The sequence below is a fragment of the Acinonyx jubatus genome, chromosome E4 (assembly GCF_027475565.1).
Source record: "Acinonyx jubatus isolate Ajub_Pintada_27869175 chromosome E4, VMU_Ajub_asm_v1.0, whole genome shotgun sequence".
NCBI lineage: Eukaryota > Metazoa > Chordata > Mammalia > Carnivora > Felidae > Acinonyx > Acinonyx jubatus.
The window spans coordinates 6,150,694-6,168,097 of record NC_069395.1 but is presented as its reverse complement, the minus strand read 5'-3'; the positions used below and the strand labels follow the sequence as shown (position 1 = coordinate 6,168,097).

Sequence of the window (17,404 nt, the reverse complement as noted above, 5' to 3'; positions counted from 1 at the left end):
GGCCTATACCTCCTTGAATGCCCTTGGCCAATGCTCTCACCCTGCCTTACAACTCGAGCCCTTATTCTGCTTACCCCCTCACTTCCACCCCACCCCTTCTGGAAAACACGGACATGCTTATCTTCCCATTAAAGATCTAGCAACCTAGTTTGTTGTCTTGCGCTTAGCCAACCTTCGACACTTATTCGAACTGAATTTGAAAACTGTATTTTATGGATGTTTACTACCGTCTAGTTTCAGAAAACATCTGCTAGCTCACACAGAGTACTTTGCATGTGCATGTGTGTGTTTGTGTGACAGAGAGGTTTCCACAGGCCCAGACACCCAGAACCTTGGACTTTTGTCCACAAACTGAGATTACAAAAAAAAAAACAAAAAAAAAAAACAAAAAAAAAAAACCCCTATTTAAACATTAATAAAGACAATCATTATATGTCTGTCAACTATCATCACTTACATGAGCTGAAGCTCCTTAGTTCATGACTTTGACTATTGAAACTTATTCCTTGAGAGGCAAGGTGTTTGTACTTCCCCAGACGCGTACTGACACCTTTCACATCTTTGAAGGGGTCTGGCTCTGTTCAATATTTTCAGGATGACAGTTGTCCCGGAAGGCACTGTGCCTTTCTTTGAATTCACACAATATTCATCTTTACAGTAGGTTCACAAAAGGGAGACTAAATTTTTTAAATGTTTATTTTTGAGAGGGGGGGGATGAGCGGGGGATGGGGGGGGCAGAGAGAGGAGGACAGAGGATCCAAAGTGTTGGTGGAGGAGGGCACAGAAGATCCAAAACCGGCTCTGCGCTGCCAGCAGCGAGCCCTGAGGGGCGCCATGCGGGGCTCGAACTCGCGGTGAGATCATGGCCTGAGCTGAAGTCCCCCGCTCAACCGACTGGGCCACCCAAGCACCCCCCAAAGGGACACTAATTAAGGGACACTGTAACATAATCGCACGCTGTTGAAAGTGGACGCCCTCTTGGGGATCACGTAGCGACAGACTCTGACACCTGTCCCAAAGCAGGAAGCTAGCTAAGAGCTGTTCCCTTGGACAATCATCGGCTTCTCGGGCAGCCGCTTCCCCCCCCCACCCCCGAGGACCCGCAGAGCGTCCGCGATTGACAGTCGCGGTCTTCGTATTCGATATTCGCAAAACCAGGACCCACTCCGGCAGGGAGTTCAACGGCCATCCTCTGGGTGGAGGTATTGCCAGGGTGTGACGCGGCGGCGGGCAGGCAGGTTACCAGTGGCGCTAAGTTCAAAGCTGCCGGAGCTCGCGCTGCGAGCCCAGTCCGGGAAGAGAGACGCCGAGAGCAAGGCTCCTTCTCCCCGGGGGACGATAAAAGGAGCGCGCGGAGGACAGGGGCTCGGGCTCGCAGCGAGCGCCCGCTGCCTGCCTACCTCCCGCTCGGGGGGGGGGGGGGGGCGCGCGGCCGCGGGCCGGAACCGCACGGGGGACCCCAGACTTCACCGGGGCGGGGGTGCGGGGAGCGTTAAGGGGGGGGGCGCGCGCGCGGCGGCCACGGGGGCGCCGAGCGGGGCCGGGAGGGGCGGGCCGCGCGCACAATGGAGGCCCCGCCCTCTCCCCCTCCCTCCCTCCGCGCCGCCCCGCCCCCCGGCGCCCCGCGCGCCCGGCGCCCCGCCTGCCACCTGAGCCCCCGGGCGGACGCAGCGCTCGCTCCCGGCGCCGCCGCCCCCCGCCCCCTCTTCCCCCCCCCGTCCCGCGCCGCCCCGCGCCCCCGCCCCGCGCCCCGCTCTCGGCCGGGGCCGCACAGTCGCGGCCGCTCGCGCCGGGGAGGACATGCGCCGGGGCTCGGGGGCGCACCCTCCCGCCGCGCTCAGCCGCGCCCAGCGTCAGCAGGCGCTCTGAGCGGCCACTCCCGGGCCGCGGCCGCGCCGCCCTACGCCTCAGTGCCAGCCCGCAGCCCGAGCCCGCCGCTCTCCCACGGGCGCAGCCCCTCTGCCCGCGTCCCTCATGGCCAAGCCCCTGCTGCTGGTCGTCTGCGGCGCTCTGGTGGTGGCCCGGGCCCAGTGGGGGGCCACCGTGACCCCCGCCGGCACGAGCGAGCCGCCGGACGCGCCGACGGTGGCGCCCACGGAGGACGAGACCCTGCAGAACGAGGCGGACAACCAGGAGAACGTTTTGTCGCAGGTAGGCGGCGGGCCCTGGCCACCCCCGGGCCGGGGCGCTGGGTGGAGGGGGGACCGGAGGTGGCCGTCGTCGCTGGCGTGCGGCCGGCCGCTGCGCCCCGTTCCCGGAGGGAGGGGCGTTCGCGGTGCCCTCCTCGCTGCGTTTCTCCGGGGACGGGACGGGTACTTCAAGGTTACCGAATCGGGAGAAAGGAGAGAAGGAAGGGAAGACTCCGCGCAGCTCCCTGGAAAGAGGGACGTAAACGGACAGTAATAATCCAGACCTAGTTTCTAGCTCAAGGGTTGCGAAAGTGTGGTCGTGTCTTGCCTGTGTGGCTGTTCGTGGGAATTGGAATGTGACAACAGGCAGGCACGTTGGACTGGGGCGGGCGGACGGCTGCCCCAGGGGGAGGCACCCACCAGGGAGAAGCGGGGTCGAGACCCAGCAGCAGCTGCAGGTGTGACGCGTGGCAGGTGGCCCCGCGCAGAGGGGCGGCGGACGAGACCCCGTGTGTTGGTGAAGTCAGGGTGGAAATGCAGACCCACTCACCTCTGGCGCCTGGTCAGTGGGGGGTGAGTGACAGCTGATAGGGACCGGCTTCGTCAAGTGCCCCTTTACAAAGTACTTGGCTCGCTTTATCTGACTCGATGGTCACACACGCCCTGGTTCCCCGGCTGTAGCTCCAGGTGAGTAGAGCCAGGTCTTCTGACAATCTGCAGCCCAGGTGACTGGAAGGGACAGTTCTCTGGAGTGTTCCGTTCAGCATGATGACGTGTGGTGGGAGTTGCCGTCATCCTCAAGATGAGGGATGGCTGCATCTGGAGAAGCCTTTGCTCTGGGTCCTGTCTCCTTCCCGGGGGAAGAACAATCAGTTCCCCTTCCTCGGGAAGTTAGGCTGCTATCTATCCCTAGAGCCACCCATAACCTCTCATTGTCCCCTAAACCGAAAGGACATGAAAACCCTTCATGTTGGCATGTTGGGGCTCTGGAGGACCATCCACAAGTGTTCTTGAAACCGGAGTCTGAAAGGAAGGAATCCACCCGGGGCCTCGGCGCGGGCTCCGGCAGGAATCTAGGCAGAGTCTCAGAGAGCAGACAGCCACGATTTACTGTCAGCCCCTGAGGACCGGCCGCTTCAGTCACCCTGCACTGCTACCCCTTAGCCCGCTGCGCCATTCTGTACTTGACAACAGCTCTAAAGCAAATATTAGTGTTAGAAGAAACCCAGCCTTTGCAAGAAAAACATTACAAGCCTTCTCCCCCCCCCCCCCCCCCCCGACAGCATCCCAGGAACATTTCCACTCCAGCTAGGTCTGTGCCTGCCTGCCGAGGTCATTAAGCAAGTGAAGGGAACCCTTCCCGGTGCCTAGAAAGGCTTTGGGGGCCCCCGTGGCTTTGGGGATGAGGGATCTGTGCAGAGGAGGAAGGAGGCTTCCCCCCCCCCCCCCGCCCCCCGAGCAGGCTCCAGAAAGCCTGCTGCTGCTGCTGTGCGATTTCCAGCCTGGGGAGGCTGGCAGGGGCCAGGGCTCAGAAGGAAATGTTTAGCATCGTAGAAGCAGCAACCACTGCCAGTTTGCTCTCCTGGCTTTGGCCTAGGGTTTGGGTTCAGAAGCTGTTCAAGGAGCCAAATGAATCCCTAGGCTGCGTAAACCTTACTCAGCCTCTCTTTTTCCAAACTGAAGCCGTCTTTCGAGGGCCAGATCAAATACCACTTCCTCCAGGAAGTCTCCTCTGATGCTTGGCCGGAGCTCCTCCCGCCAGGTTGAGCGCCCCCTCCCCCCGACTGCCCTGCATCATCACGTCAGGGCACTTACCACCCTTTACCTGGCATGACTGTGATCTGTGTGCCTCCTGCACGGAGAGCTCCCTCGCGGGTGGGCTCTCTGGCCCGTCTGTTTACCTGGCACAGCCCCGAAAGGGCATTCAGTGTGTGGTCACTGAGTGAACAAGGATCAAAGCAAGTAGCCTTCAGATTGGAATATCAGCTTTCCAATCCTCCCTTTAGCCCCTTCTCCTTTTTCCTTTTTAATCTAAATCTGGATGTCCGCTAAGGCAAGGGCCATTGGAAGAATGATGGGGCTCATTTGTTTTTTTCCTTGAAATGATGAAAGGCTAAGGCCCCCTGAGAAGCACACAGCTTTCCAAGACAAACGAAGAGAGCTGAACTCCTCGTGCCTTCAAGGAAATTTCGGAGTCAGCAAATTGTGTTCTGATGACCTCTTCTCTCCACAGTTCAGAGTTGTCTGAGGTCTTGGGCTAGTGCAGGACATTCAACAGGGTGAGTGGAGAGCCTTCCTAGGTGCTGGGCTGATAGGTGCCTGTATTTGCACACCCAGCCCTTTCTTGCTTTATCTCTGTGTCTAGTTGCTGGGAGACTATGACAAGGTCAAGGCTGTGTCTGAGGGCTCAGACTGTCAGTGTAAGTGCGTGGTGAGACCCCTGGGCCGAGACGCCTGCCAGAGAGTCAACGAGGGGACCTCCAGGAAGGAAGACTTCTACACCGTGGAAACCATCACCTCGGGCTCGTCCTGCAAATGTGCCTGTGTCGCACCCCCGTCGGCCCTCAATCCCTGTGAGGGAGACTTTCGGCTCCAGAAGCTGCGGGCGGCAGACAGCCGGGACTTGAAGGTAGGACCTGGTGTGGGGGCGAGGCCAGGGGTGGGAGGACGCCTTCGGGACCCAGGCCTCTGGCAGAAGCTGTTGCAGGGATTGTAAGGCCTTTGAGTAAATGGGACGTGTCTTAGCCTGTAAAGGTCAGGCCCTGGCATCTGGAGTACTGTGTGTGTCCAAGGCGGTCATGTGACAAAGCGGTCGTTCGCAATCCGGACGTCTGAAGGGGATGCCGACAGCAAAGTGTGCCTGCCTCTCCCTATGGAGCCAGGGAGGCTGGGCCTGGGAGCCACTGCCAGGCCCGGGGGCCAGAAGAACTCAGTGTTCTTCTCCCGGAGACTGTTGCCACGATTTACTGTCGGCCCAGCACGCACCCTAAAGAGGCGAGAGACGCGGAGGGGCGAGCCCGTCAGTCCTCAGCCCGCGGGGTGACCCAGGGTAGGAGGGGCCTGGGGCCGGCTGTGGGTTGGCATCAGACTGTGATCCTGGTCTGGGTGGGGGGAGGGGGGAAGCTCAGGCCTGCCTGAGGCTGCTGCAGGGGTGGGCTGAGGGCTTTGTCCGATCTCTGCCCTCCCTGCTTCATTGTAGTGGGGGGCGGCAGGGGGGAGCGGTGGCCTGGGCCTGGTTTTGCAGTCACACAGATTTGGGTTCAGATTGTTGCTCCGCTATTCTTTGCCATGTAATCCTACTCAAGGTGCCTAACTGCCTTGCCCGACCTTGGTCTCCTTGAGTAGCAAGTGGGGATAACAACGTCTGCTTTGGGGGGTTGCTTTGGGAACCGATGGATGACCCTACGGAGTACTTGGCACGGTGCCTGATACTCAGTCAGGGTCAGTAGACACGCGTCCTGTTCGTGAATGACCAACGTGAAGAGCTGCCTCTGTGCCCGTGCCTGGTATGTGCTCGGTAACTGGCGGTCATGGATGCCCTTCTCGCAGAGCGGGGGTTAGCAGGACAGTGCTTTAACATCCTGCCCCGGGATCCAGTGTGCCTCAGAGCCGCAGCCCCACCATCAAGCCGCTCTCTGAACCACCCAGTTACAGGATTGGACTCCTGGGGGCTTCTGGAACAGCAGCAGGCAAAATTTTCTATTGGGAGCCACTCAGAAAATCATCCCAGTGCGTGCCAACAAGATGCCTTTTTGCGGCTCTCACCCCCAGTTCAGCTACTTTCCTCTGGTGGGGAGGAAGGAGGGCTTCTGAACACAAGTGTCTCATGACATGGAATTCTTCATCTACCAGCAAGGCTGGGAGACGGGTGGGGAACAGAAATCGCAGAAGGGTGTCCAGCAGATTCTTCCAGGGACTGGTCCTCGGCAGGGAGGCCCAGTTCAAGCATCTCTCACCTGCCCCTTTGCCCTTTGGTGACCTGGATATCACCAGATATTCGGCCACTGTCCTCCCAGAGTACTGGCGGGAAGGACAGCATTAAAAGCACTGAGAAGGCTCGCGCCCTACGATGGCATGCTATCGCAGAGATGGGTCATGGGGCCTCTTTTACCCCGTGGTTAGTTTAGTTTTAGTGCTGAGGGAAAACTGTTGGTATCTCCCAGGGTAGACAACGAGGTTGGGTATTTCAGGAGCACATCCTCAAGGCATCGAAGTTTATGAGCCACTTTGTTGAGTATTTATAGATCACCTCTTGTGGGCCAGGTGCTGTGCTAGAGATCTTGGGGAAACAAAGATGGGGCACCACTTTCAAGGAGCTCAGCGTCTAAGAGGAAAGACAAGCAGGCATACACCTGAGAGAAGAAAAGGGGTCTGAGCGATTGGGTGAAGATGTGTAGACTTGTTTCACTTGTTCTTCTAGGATTCTTTTTTTTTTTTCATTTTTTAAAATGTTTATTTATTTTTGAGACAGAGTGAAACAGAGCATGAGCAGGGGAGGGGCAGAGAGAGAGGGAGACCCAGAATCCGAAGCAGGCTCCAGGGTCTGAGCCGTCCGCACAGAGCCCGACGCGGGGCTCGAACCCACCAACCACTAGATCATGACCTGATCTGAAGTCAGACGCTTAACCGACTGAGCCACCCAGGCACCCCTGGATTCTTCCATTTTCTTATCTGAGTATTCCAGGGGGCACAATACTTCCCACCTACAAAACGCCAGTTTCCAAGAGCCCCCCTCTCCGTGCCTGGCCAGTGGCCTCTCTGTTGAGCCTCCAGCTTGGGGGTCTGACAGGAGAAGTCTGGGTGTCACACCCCAGCCCTCGACTAACCTGCTACTCACGTTCCATAGCTTTCCACCATCATAGACATGCTGGAAGGAGCCTTCTATGGTCTGGATCTCCTGAAGCTGCATTCTGTCACCACCAAACTGGTTGGACGGATGGATAAACTGGAGGAGGTAAGGAAGATTCTGGGTTTCCGTACCTTTCTCTCCATCAGGCCCGAAAGCATAGCCAACTTCCCACAATATTTTTTCAGAAAGTGTGTATCCTGACTAGACTTCACCTATCCTGTGCTTTGGGAAGAAAACGTGTACATAAAACACCCATTCAAACTCATGCCAAATCGTGGGTGACAAAGAATTGATGAAATATAAATGCAAATGCCTTCTTTTTTCACACACAAGAACCATATAATCAATGTATTTCTTTTTTTTCTTAAGTTTATTTATTTTGAGAGAGAGAGTGTGTGTGTGCGTATGTGTGCTCAAGAGGGGGAGGGGCAGAGAGAGAGGGACAGAGAGAGAAAGAATCCCAAGTAGGCCCATGCTGTGAGTGCAGAGTCCCACACAGGGCTCGAACTCATGAACCGTGAGATCATGACCTGAGCGCACATCAAGAGCCAGATGCTTAACCCATGGAGCCATCCAGGTGTCTCCATCGTATTTCTGTTTTTACCTTGACTTCCAGGGAACTCAGAGCTAAATGAAACATAAAAGTACAGTAAGCCTCTCACTTCCGGTTTTAAGATGGCGGCGTCTCCCTTCTGGGTGTATAGCTGTTCGTTTCTTCTTCTGGCTTTGCCTTGTCATTTTAGCCGTTCTGCTTTCTGTCTCTGTACGTGTGCGTGCATTTGTGTGGTGACGCATCTCCGGTTCACGTTAGAGGAAAAAGACGTGAAAATGGTTACTGACGCATAATATTCCCCGCTGGAAAACATTCAGGCTCTTCACCCCCTGGGAGAACGGACTGATAGTGTCATTTCCACAGACAGGCATCACATGGTTATGACCGGGCTCCAGGGAGATGTGTGGCTGGCACCATGGTTTCCAGGGGGTGGTGTGTGGGTCGGGGTGCGAGAGAGAAATCCTCACACACCACAGTAACCTGGACGCCATTCCCTTGCTGTAATGCTCTGACACATAGATAAGTCATTTAATCACCAGAAAAGGGACATTCCCCACTCACCCTTCTTGGTCGGGAGCTTACATAGGTGTCATTGACTGGCATCCACGTCTTGCACTGATACCTGAAACGGTGACTCAAAAAGTTAGGTCTGTTCAATCTTTAGAATGTTACCGTAAATGGTAAGTTTAATAACGGAATGATTAATAGACCAATATTCCTCATGAAAAAGTGGGCTTTGGGGGTGGGTTCTCATGGAGGAGCTGGGGTTCCATGATGGCTGAAGAGCAGCCGCAGGATGTGAGAAAGGGAAGACTCTCCAGTTTGGCAGCAAGAGCGCTCGCTGGGCCGGGAGTCAGGACGGAGCGGACGCCTCTCTGTTGGCTGCTCCCCAGCGGCTGTGTCTCACCTTCCCCATCTGTAAAGTGGGAGAGGTGCCCTACATACCTTGCATGGTTGCTCAGGGGATAAAAAAGTGAGCTAATCATCTTGGAAACACTTTGAAATGGTTAAACAAAACAAGGCGCTCGGGGTATGGCCAGGGAGTGAGTGGGGGCAGCATCTCTCTGCTGCCTTGTCCGAGTCGCTGGGATGCGGGTGATGAAATGTTGCCCTTGCGAAGGTTGGTTCCAGCCCCTTCCTTACACCCCAGTGTTCCCGGAAAGTGAACGCCGCTTCCTTGTCCGCCCGTCTTTAGGCTTGACTCCCCCTGTGCTGTGATGAGCGTTTTCTGACCATGGCCACCAGCCCTGGGAGGCTTGGTGGGTCCCCAGCCTTTCAGTTACCAGGTCTGCTGAGAAGCGTCGGGGCCCTGGAGCCTGAGCTTCACAGACAGTTCGAGGCGGCCAACGGGACCACATCAGCCCACTCTTGCTGAGGGCACTTCCCAAGAGAAGCTGGCCTCATCTTCACTCTCACTGTCCCCAGCATTGGCGGCTGGCGTGGAGAGACTGGGAATGGTCAACGCCACCCTTCTGTCGAAGGGCTTCATGCGGGCTTGGGATTCTTTCTCCTGATTCTTTCAAATGGGCTCAAAAGAAGTTAAACCAGGACCCAAGTTGTCCTTGGAAATTGGAAAGTGCTTTAACCCTTGGCGTCCAGCACCATCCAAACGTGCAATGCCCTTTCTGAAAGGGGGTTGCTTTTTTTTTTCTTTTTTTTTTTTTAATAGAACAGGGCGGGCAGCCGCTTCCGCTTTCACCTGGTTTTCATTCTGTCTGCAGAACAGCCTGGAGCCTGGGAAAGACAGCTCCGGGGGTGGAGCACAGGGCTTGTGAGGCCAGAGTCAGGCGCTGGGCCTCCGAGCGCTTGGTTCAAGGGCTGTGGTCTCTTTGCAGCCTGTTAGCAGCTGAGCCCTTACTGCCGGCACAGGAGAGGAGTGGGTTTAGTGGGTGAATTTGGTGCAGTCACACAATAACTGGATTTTTGCCAAAATTGATCCTAGTTCTTTCAGCAAGAGTGATCTCTTTTCCTTTTTCTTTTTCTTTTCTTTCTTTCTTTCTTTTTTTTTTTTTTGAGAGTGATCTCTTTTTTAAAACCATGGTATGTTTAGTAGCAAAAACTGGCCCTTCGTATTAATAATAATAATCCCCTATATTTATATAGCAATTATGGTTTTTAAGCCACCCCGTATACATTCCGTACATTTGTCCCTGTGAGCTGGGCAGGGTGTGAGGCCTGTGGAAAGTGCTGGGGAAACGTAGGCAGGAGCTCAGGCCTTCTGGCTCCTGGGCTGGGGCTCTTTCTAATCAGCCCCGTAAGTTGCTTTGAATCATTGCTATCTGCCCTGGAAGCATCAGTTTTTCCTAACTGGAGCTGAAAACAATAGCTCTTCCAAGGGAACTTCTAGGCAGAACTGTGGCTGTGTCCCAGAATTCCTGTTAAATAGGATTAGCAGGAGTGAGAGGTTCCGCACAGCAGGCAGTCCAAGGCTGCAGGGTGCTGTGGCGTGGCAGTTGTCACAGGTGGGTCCGGGCCCTGGGCCCACGGAGCAGAGCACCGTCTCCCGGCGTGACACCCAGCCTCTCGTCTCCCGGCTGGCGCTGGCTGACTGTCTGTCTGCAGTCGGTGGAGAGGCACGGTGTTGGGTAAATGGGGAAAACACTCCTTCTGCAACCGGGCTCTGCGGGAGGAATGGAAGTACAATCCTGCTCCTGGTCTTTGGATATTCTGGAAGCCCAAGGGGAGTGCTTCGGAGGTCAGACCGGACAAAGGGGGCAGATTGAAGGGGCGTCTTGCCCAGAGTAGGATCAGGGCCTGGCAGTGGGAGCGGGCACACGTGTGCATCCCCGCCCCTGCAATGTAGGAGGACGAAGGAATGGAAACTCCATTTGCAGATGAAAGAGGAAGGAGAGAGAAGTCTAAACCGTTCGAGTCTCACCTTTTGGTAAAATCAACTCCGAGAGCTCTGCTTTGTGGAGCGATTTTGGTGAAGCTGTTGTTCTGAATTGTGAAAATAACACACGCATAGAAAAGTACATACACGGTGAGGGTACAGCTTAAATTATTACAAAGCCGGGCATCTGGGGGTTCAGTCGGTTAAGCGTCCGACTCTTGATTTCGGCTCAGGTCATGATCTCATGGTTTGTGAGAGCCCTGCACTGTCTGTGCAGAACCTGCTTGGGATCCTCTCTCTCTCTCTCTCTCTCTTTCTCTCTCTGCTCCTCCCTGCTTGCATTTTCTCTCTGTCCCTCTCTGTCAAAATAAATAAACTTAATAAATAAACTTAAAAAAAGATTATAAAGCAAATGTCCATGTAACTACCACCCAGCTCAGGAAAGCTCAGCGCCCCCCACATGGCCTCTCCTCACACCCCCTCCCTGAAGTGAACCTCTGTCCTGACTTTTATGTTAATCATCTTCCTTGCTTGTTTTTTTTAAAAACATTTTCATTACCTAAGGATGCATCCCTAAATATACTAGTTATGTCTGTTTTTGAACTCTAAATAGAGTCCTACAGAATTGTGTGTGTCAGTGTGTGCACACACGTGTGTGTTAGGCTTCTTTCACTCATTTGTGTGTTTTTTTAAGATTTTATTTTGTTGTTTTTTTTAAACATTTATTTTTAAAATATATTTGTTTATTTTCGAGAGAGAGGGAGAATGTGAGCGGGGGAGGGGCAAAGAGAGAGGGGGAGAGAGGATCTGAAGCGGGTTCTATCTACGCCAAGAGCAGAGAGCCCTGGACGTGGGGCTCGAACTCACAAACCATGAGATCATGACCTGAGCCGAAGTCGGACGCCCAACCGACTAAGCCAGCCAGGCGCCCCTCAATTTTGTTTTCAATAGTTTTTAAGTAAATTCCACGCCACGCGTGGGGCTCGAACTCATGACCCAGATAGCAAGAGTTACATGCTCTACCCACTGAGCGAGCCAGGCACCCCTTGCTTTTAATAGTTACCTACGTGGTTTTGTGTCCTGTAGTTCATTTACTTTTATCGCCGTGTAGTAGTCTATTGTGTGAATGTTCCACCGCTGATCACTCTGTTGTACTGATGATGGATACGGGGTATGTTTTCAGTTTTATAATTCACAGTAGCCCAGGAGTCTCCCTGTACATGCACGTCCCTGTCTGTGTCCCTGGCCCACACGCGCGTGCATTTCTCTGTGGTGTGTAAGTAGGAAGGGAGCTACTGGGACGTTAGTTACGCTCATCTTCATCTGTAGGGCGGGGGGTTGCCAAGCTGTGTTCGCAAGTGGTAGTTCAAGTTTACGTTCCCTCCAGCGGGGACTGAAAGTCCACCCACGTCCTCGCCAGCACCTGCTGTGGTCAGACTTTCTAGCTTTCGTCAGTTAGGAGAGTGTAGCAGAGCAGGGCCATTTCACTGTATTCCAGAAACCTAACCCCCCACACATCTTTTCTGTTCGCCTGGTGGAGGCCCGAAGCCCCACGGGCGTTCCTCGAGAGCTGGCCCGGGGAGAAGTAACATCCAAAGTGGTCAGCGGTCCAGGACCTTGGATGTGGCAGAGTAAGGCTGACCCTCCCCTGGCAGTGGCTGGGGAGGGGAAGGAGAGCCAGGAGCATGAGTTACATTAGAGTCAGGGGTGGGTGGGCACAGAGAATAGGTGCCAGCAGAGGTGGGAATCGGAAGTCTAGAAGGACAATCTGTGGCTTCCCGAGGCAAACCCTGTTCATTGCATATAGGCCCGGCGGTGACAGTGATTCCGCTGGGAAGACTTTTGCCCTGAGCTCTGAGTGCACCCGGAGACCCGGAACCTCGTAGGCTGCCCAGGCCCGGGGATGGATTCTGAAGGCAGCGGGACAGAGTCATGGGGTCCTATGCCCAGTGCCAAATACTGCTCCCAGGAGCAGATTGATTATCAAAGTGGAGAAAAGGACAGAGGGACAGGTCATTAAAATGATTTCTTCTAGCATCAGGGTTTTAGTACGATTAAGTCATTGCTACACGACTTGCAGGACTTTGTGAAGAAGCGCCCCACCCCCGCGTGGCAGCAGGACACCTGTCAGTGCTCCCAGGTACTTGGATATGCGTGTGACTGTGGATACGTATGTCCACGTGTACGTGTGGGTGCACGGCCCCTGCTCTTAACACAGCTGCGTGCCTGCAAGCTGCCCGGAGTGTGCTTTCTGTTGCGGAAGCCCTGCACCTTCTGGAGAGGGTGACTCGACTCTTCTTCTCCTCACACGCGTCTGCCGGGGTTTGTAAAACTTGTCTGTGAGCACAGATGGTCACCGTGGAACCCCGTGTGTTCTCCGAAGCCTTTTCCCCTGATAGCTTTGTGTCCGAGTAAGATTTAAAATCTGTGATGCAAAAAATAAATAATAAAAATGGGGCGCCTGGGTGGCTCAGTTGGTTGAGCATCTGGCTGCGGCTCAGGTCATGATCTCGTGGTCTGTGGGTTCGAGCCCCTCCTCGGGCTCTGTGCTGACAGCTCAGAGCCTGGACCCTGCTTCAGATTCTGTGCCTCCCTCTCTCTCTGCTCCTCCCCTGCTCATGCTCTGTCTCTCAAAAGTAAACATTAAAAAAAATTTAAAACTCTGTGATGTAGTTACCAGACTCAGAACTGGCCTGCTCCCCAGAATGTGCCAGCACAGGCTTTGCTGAGGCTTCTTCTTCAAACCAAAGGATTCGGTGGCCTTTGTGTTTCAGGTCTGAAAGGCAAGATCACAGGAGCATTCCTGACTCGAGGGGATGTATCTTTTCATCAACTAATAGGAAAATGTAATTTTCGTCTGTGCAGGCCTGGCCGTGAGTTAGGGGAACTGTCTCTTTCCAGGCCTCCCCTCTGTGCCTGCCTTCCATGCCCTTCTAGACACCCCCAGGATTCACTGTTTTTCCTGAGCAAATCTGCTTTCGCAGTTGGTCACGTCCTGCCTCTCCTACTCTTGGCGAGAAGTGTCCCCCACTCTGTCCGACCACTGTGTTGTCATCTCTGAAAGGGGAAAGGGTTGCAGATAATATTTCTAAGATAAATTTCGGCTTTAATGTTACTTAATTCAATTACATCTGAATATGGGTTCGAGTGAATATATTCCATCTCCTGGGCTTGTATGTACTTCAAATCGAATTTGTCTCTGTGGGAAGAAAGGTTTTCTTTCGGCTAACCAGACGAAAGGCGTGAGAGCCCGCCCTCCGTCTGCTGGCCTGGGAGCAGCTCGTAGGTGCCAGGGCGTGAAGGAGCCCGTGGCTGTTTTAAAGGGGTGAGGTTGCCCCTAAAGCAAATTCACCAGCAGAGGCCTGGGACTTCTTGTTCTTTGCTTGGTTGACTGTCCTTCCAGGCTCTGGACTTTTGAGGGCAACCTGGGCCTGAGCCATCTCTGTTTCCGGGTCTTGGCCCCACAGCTGATGTGGGCTAGACGCGCAGCAGCTGTCTGGGGCTGGGCGGGGGCAGTGATTGAAGGCGACAGCAGGTGGCCCCTGCACCCAGGCGGCCTGCCCAGCTCCGTCATCCGTGCTCCAGGATCGCTCCGGGTCCTGTCAGCTGGAGCACCGGCTGCTTCTAGCTGCTCTCCCCCCACCCAGCTCTTTCACCAGCGGCTGGAGACAGCTGTCGGCTGGGGCGGCTGTCCCAGGCCACCTGGTCCTCGCTCCCCTCACGGCAGCACCGTCCAGTGCTCTGGGCAGGGGGAGTGAGACCACAGCGAGCGGCCAGAGCCCTGCGCCGTGGTGTCTCTTCCTCAGGTCCCAGCAGGTCCCAGCACCGCCGGCTCACGCTCTTGCTCAGTCTCCCCCTCGGCCCTGGCCCCTGCCCCTGCCCCCATCCCACCCACCTGCACCAGACCCTCCGTGGCTCTGGCTGGCCACGTGCCAGCTGTGCCCCCGACTTCACCTACACCCAGCCCCTCGCCTGGTTCCTTCCTCTGGTATCTGCGCATCTGGCCGTAGTCAGCACGGGACGCTGGTCCCCTTTGCGCCCTGGGCTCGCACCCTCCCGTGCCCGGTGCCCGACCGCGTGTCCCTCCAGCACGAGCCGCCTGCTCTGTGAGCGCCTCTCAGGTCCTTGGCTCTGCTCGGGTCTTTAAGTGCTGCGCCTGGCTGTGCCCAGCCTCTGGTGCCAGCCTTTTGTCCACTGGCTCTTCCGCCCTCCTCCCCACCCTCCTCATAGCACCGGGATCCTTGGCGGCCACCGTGCGGTGTGCCGGCCCCTGCCAGGTAGACCCCCTGCCTGCCTCCTCAGCCACATTGCCAGCGCTGCCCGTGAGCCAAGCAGCGCTCGCCACGGACGTCACGGTTGCAGCTGTCCCGGGGGAAGAGCCCAAGGCATGAGGTCATGGGGTTCACTCTTCTGCCAGGGCTGAATCTAGAGGGCCCTGTGTGGGCAGCCTCCCCCGAACTTCCTGAGAAGTGCCCCACGGGGAAGCCAGACTCTCAGGGGGCCGTGGGGAGCCCTGCAGGGCCAGCACCCCTGGGGAGGGGGGAGGTGGCCGGGTCAGCGGGTGGCTGAGGAGGTAGAGCCGCTGTGCCATCCTGGGGGACACCGCCTGGCTCAGCCTGGCTGGCCGGTGGGGTGATGTCACCGCCAGCCGGGTGTCGATTCAGGAGAGTAAACTCTGTTGTTCCCGTGGGTGCTCAGGGCCGTGCCATGTCAACCCTCCCGTGCCGAAACCCAAAATAATGCTTCCTCACTGAAATCAGAAAGGGTACTGGGGACTCATACATCAGTGAGAAGGAAGCCCCTCCAGGGACCTAGAACCCCCGGGGTCTAGGGAGCAGGTGAATCTGGGGGGCCGCCCCTTTGCCTCCCAGTGAGCGCACAGGCCGATGCGGACTCCTGCAGGGTATTCAGGAATCAGGCGGAATCTTGTTTTGGCTGCAAGGCTGTGCGGGCCCTGCCTTGGGATCCACCCAGAGTGGAGTCCGAGGGCCTCAGCCCCCACCTTAGAGACAGAGTCATTGACCTCGATGAGGAGCCAGAAGCTACCTCTGTCACCTCGCCCTGCCTTCCACTTGTCACTAGTTGGTGCTTTCTTGTTTATTGCTTTCTTCCCCTCAGTGGAGGGTGGTCTTTATCAGAGCAGGATCCTGGGCTTTGTGGCTTCTGCTGGACCCCTTGGTGCCCAGCACTGAGCACATTAATGCATTAATGAAGAAGTAACACTCTGGACCACTGAGCCTGCTGGGCTGTGTTGCCTCAGGATGTGGAGAATTCATGGGGGAGATGCCTGGACGCTGCTCTTAGCAGGTGCTTGTGGATGTATAGAAAGGCGTGAATCCCGGGGCGCCTGGCTGGCTCCGTGGTAGAACATGAGACTCTTAATCTCGGGGTTGTGAGTTCAAGCCCCACATTGGGTGTAGAGATTACTTAAAGATAAAATGTTTAGGGGTGCTTGGGTGTCTCAGTCGGTTAAGTGTCCAACTTAGGCTCAGGTCATGATCTCACAATTTGTGGGTTCGAGCCCTGAGTCACGTTCTGTGCTGACAGCTCAGAGCCTGGAGCCTGCTTCGGATTCTGGCTCTGTCTCTGCCCCTTCCCCGCCCATGCTCTCTGTCTCTGAAAAATAAATAAACACGTAAAAGAAATTTTTAAAAAATGAAATCTTTAAAAACAAAAAAGAAACGTGTGAATCCAAATATTTGGCTCCGGTGAAACAGCCCCTTTCATACATTTTGGCCCTGTTTCCAGCAGATGTACCCCAAGCTTCCAACATTTAAGACAGCCCTTCTCAAACTTTGATGTGTATGCACATCGCCTGGGGGTCTTGTTAAAACGCAGATTCTGATTCCGCAGGTGCCCGGGCCGGGCCCCAGACTGCACTCCTAACAGGTTCCTGAGACATGCTTTGTGTAACAAGGACTTAGGAGAATCCACCCTTTCTGCATTTCTCTGCATATGCATATTCTCTCACATACCCTGAGACCACACTGCAACATTCACAGGCCCCTCTGATGGGCTCCCCACTGCTCAGAGAACTGGCTGAGCTCCAGGACCCTCCCCCCGGCCGTCTTAGTGGTTCCACAAGTGAACTGCGGAAGCAAGGGCCAGGAGGCCGGGTGCTGGGCTCAGCTCTGCCACTTTTGTGTCTATCATCGTGGGAAAACCACATCGTTCCTCTGGGCCTCAGTTTCCCCATCTGAGAAGGGCGTGAATTCTGGGATCCTGCAGGGGCCTAGAACACCCAGCTGTGACATCCTATCAAAAATAATCACCATGTCCCATGCACTTCCATATATATTCACTTATTTACTCCTAATAATCCGTAGGGAAAATCCTAGTATTACTCCATTTTACCCCTGGGGACACTGCAGCTCAGGGACTTTGATTTGTCTAGGATCAAAGAAGTAGGAATAACATTGACATGTAAGCCAGACTGTTCCCTCCAGAATCCATGCTCTTAACCATTGCACTTGACCGCCGGTAAGACTGCTCGTTCTGGGTGTTCCTTAAAGAAGACTTCTTTCTCAGGGGCTTTCTCTCTCACAGTTAACTGCCATTTAGAGACACGAGCTTAGCCCGAGCCCCACAAAACACATCAAGCCCTTCCAGTGCTCGAAATCTGCCGTGAAATGAAATGCCAGGACAATGGCATGGCTGGTGGTTCCGGGGCCTAGTAGACTGGTCAGGGGAGCCCCCATGGGAGCCACGGGAGCCACAATGCCGGGGGTCACTGCCAGCCTGGATACTTCCACACCCTACTCGGAGCTACGGCGGCTTCCCTCTAGGACTTAGTGTCCTGCCAGGCTGCAGGGCTGTGCCTGTCAACGTCTGTGCTTTTACGGTCCCCAAGACAGAAAGCAAATGCATCTTCTGTTTTACGTGGTGGCTTCCTCTACCCACGTCATAATCACGGCCCAAGGAGAACATCCCATCTGAAAACTCACGGGGCACCTGTCTGTGCTGACAGCTCAGGGCCTGGAGCCTGCTTCGGATTCTGTGTCTTCCTCTCTCTCTGCCCCTCCCCGGCTCGCACCCTATCT

General features: G+C 55.4%; 1 protein-coding gene across 4 annotated transcripts in view; it reads left to right on the top strand.

The window, feature by feature from the left end:
* The first annotated feature begins 1,743 nt into the window (after nucleotides 1–1,743).
* Nucleotides 1,744–17,404, top strand: part of OLFML2B (olfactomedin like 2B) — a 35,232-nt gene continuing 19,571 nt past the window's right edge. Inside the window, exons 1-4 of one of the 4 annotated variants that reach the window (XM_053209645.1) lie at nucleotides 1,744–2,151; nucleotides 4,495–4,758; nucleotides 6,976–7,083; nucleotides 12,445–12,504. In XM_053209645.1, coding sequence (XP_053065620.1) covers nucleotides 1,975–2,151; nucleotides 4,495–4,758; nucleotides 6,976–7,083; nucleotides 12,445–12,504 — 609 coding nt within the window. In that variant the 5' untranslated portion in view covers nucleotides 1,744–1,974. The remainder of the gene's footprint in view (nucleotides 2,152–4,494; nucleotides 4,759–6,975; nucleotides 7,084–12,444; nucleotides 12,505–17,404) is intronic. The other 3 variants (XM_053209644.1, XM_027075078.2, XM_027075080.2) reach the window with 3 other exon arrangements.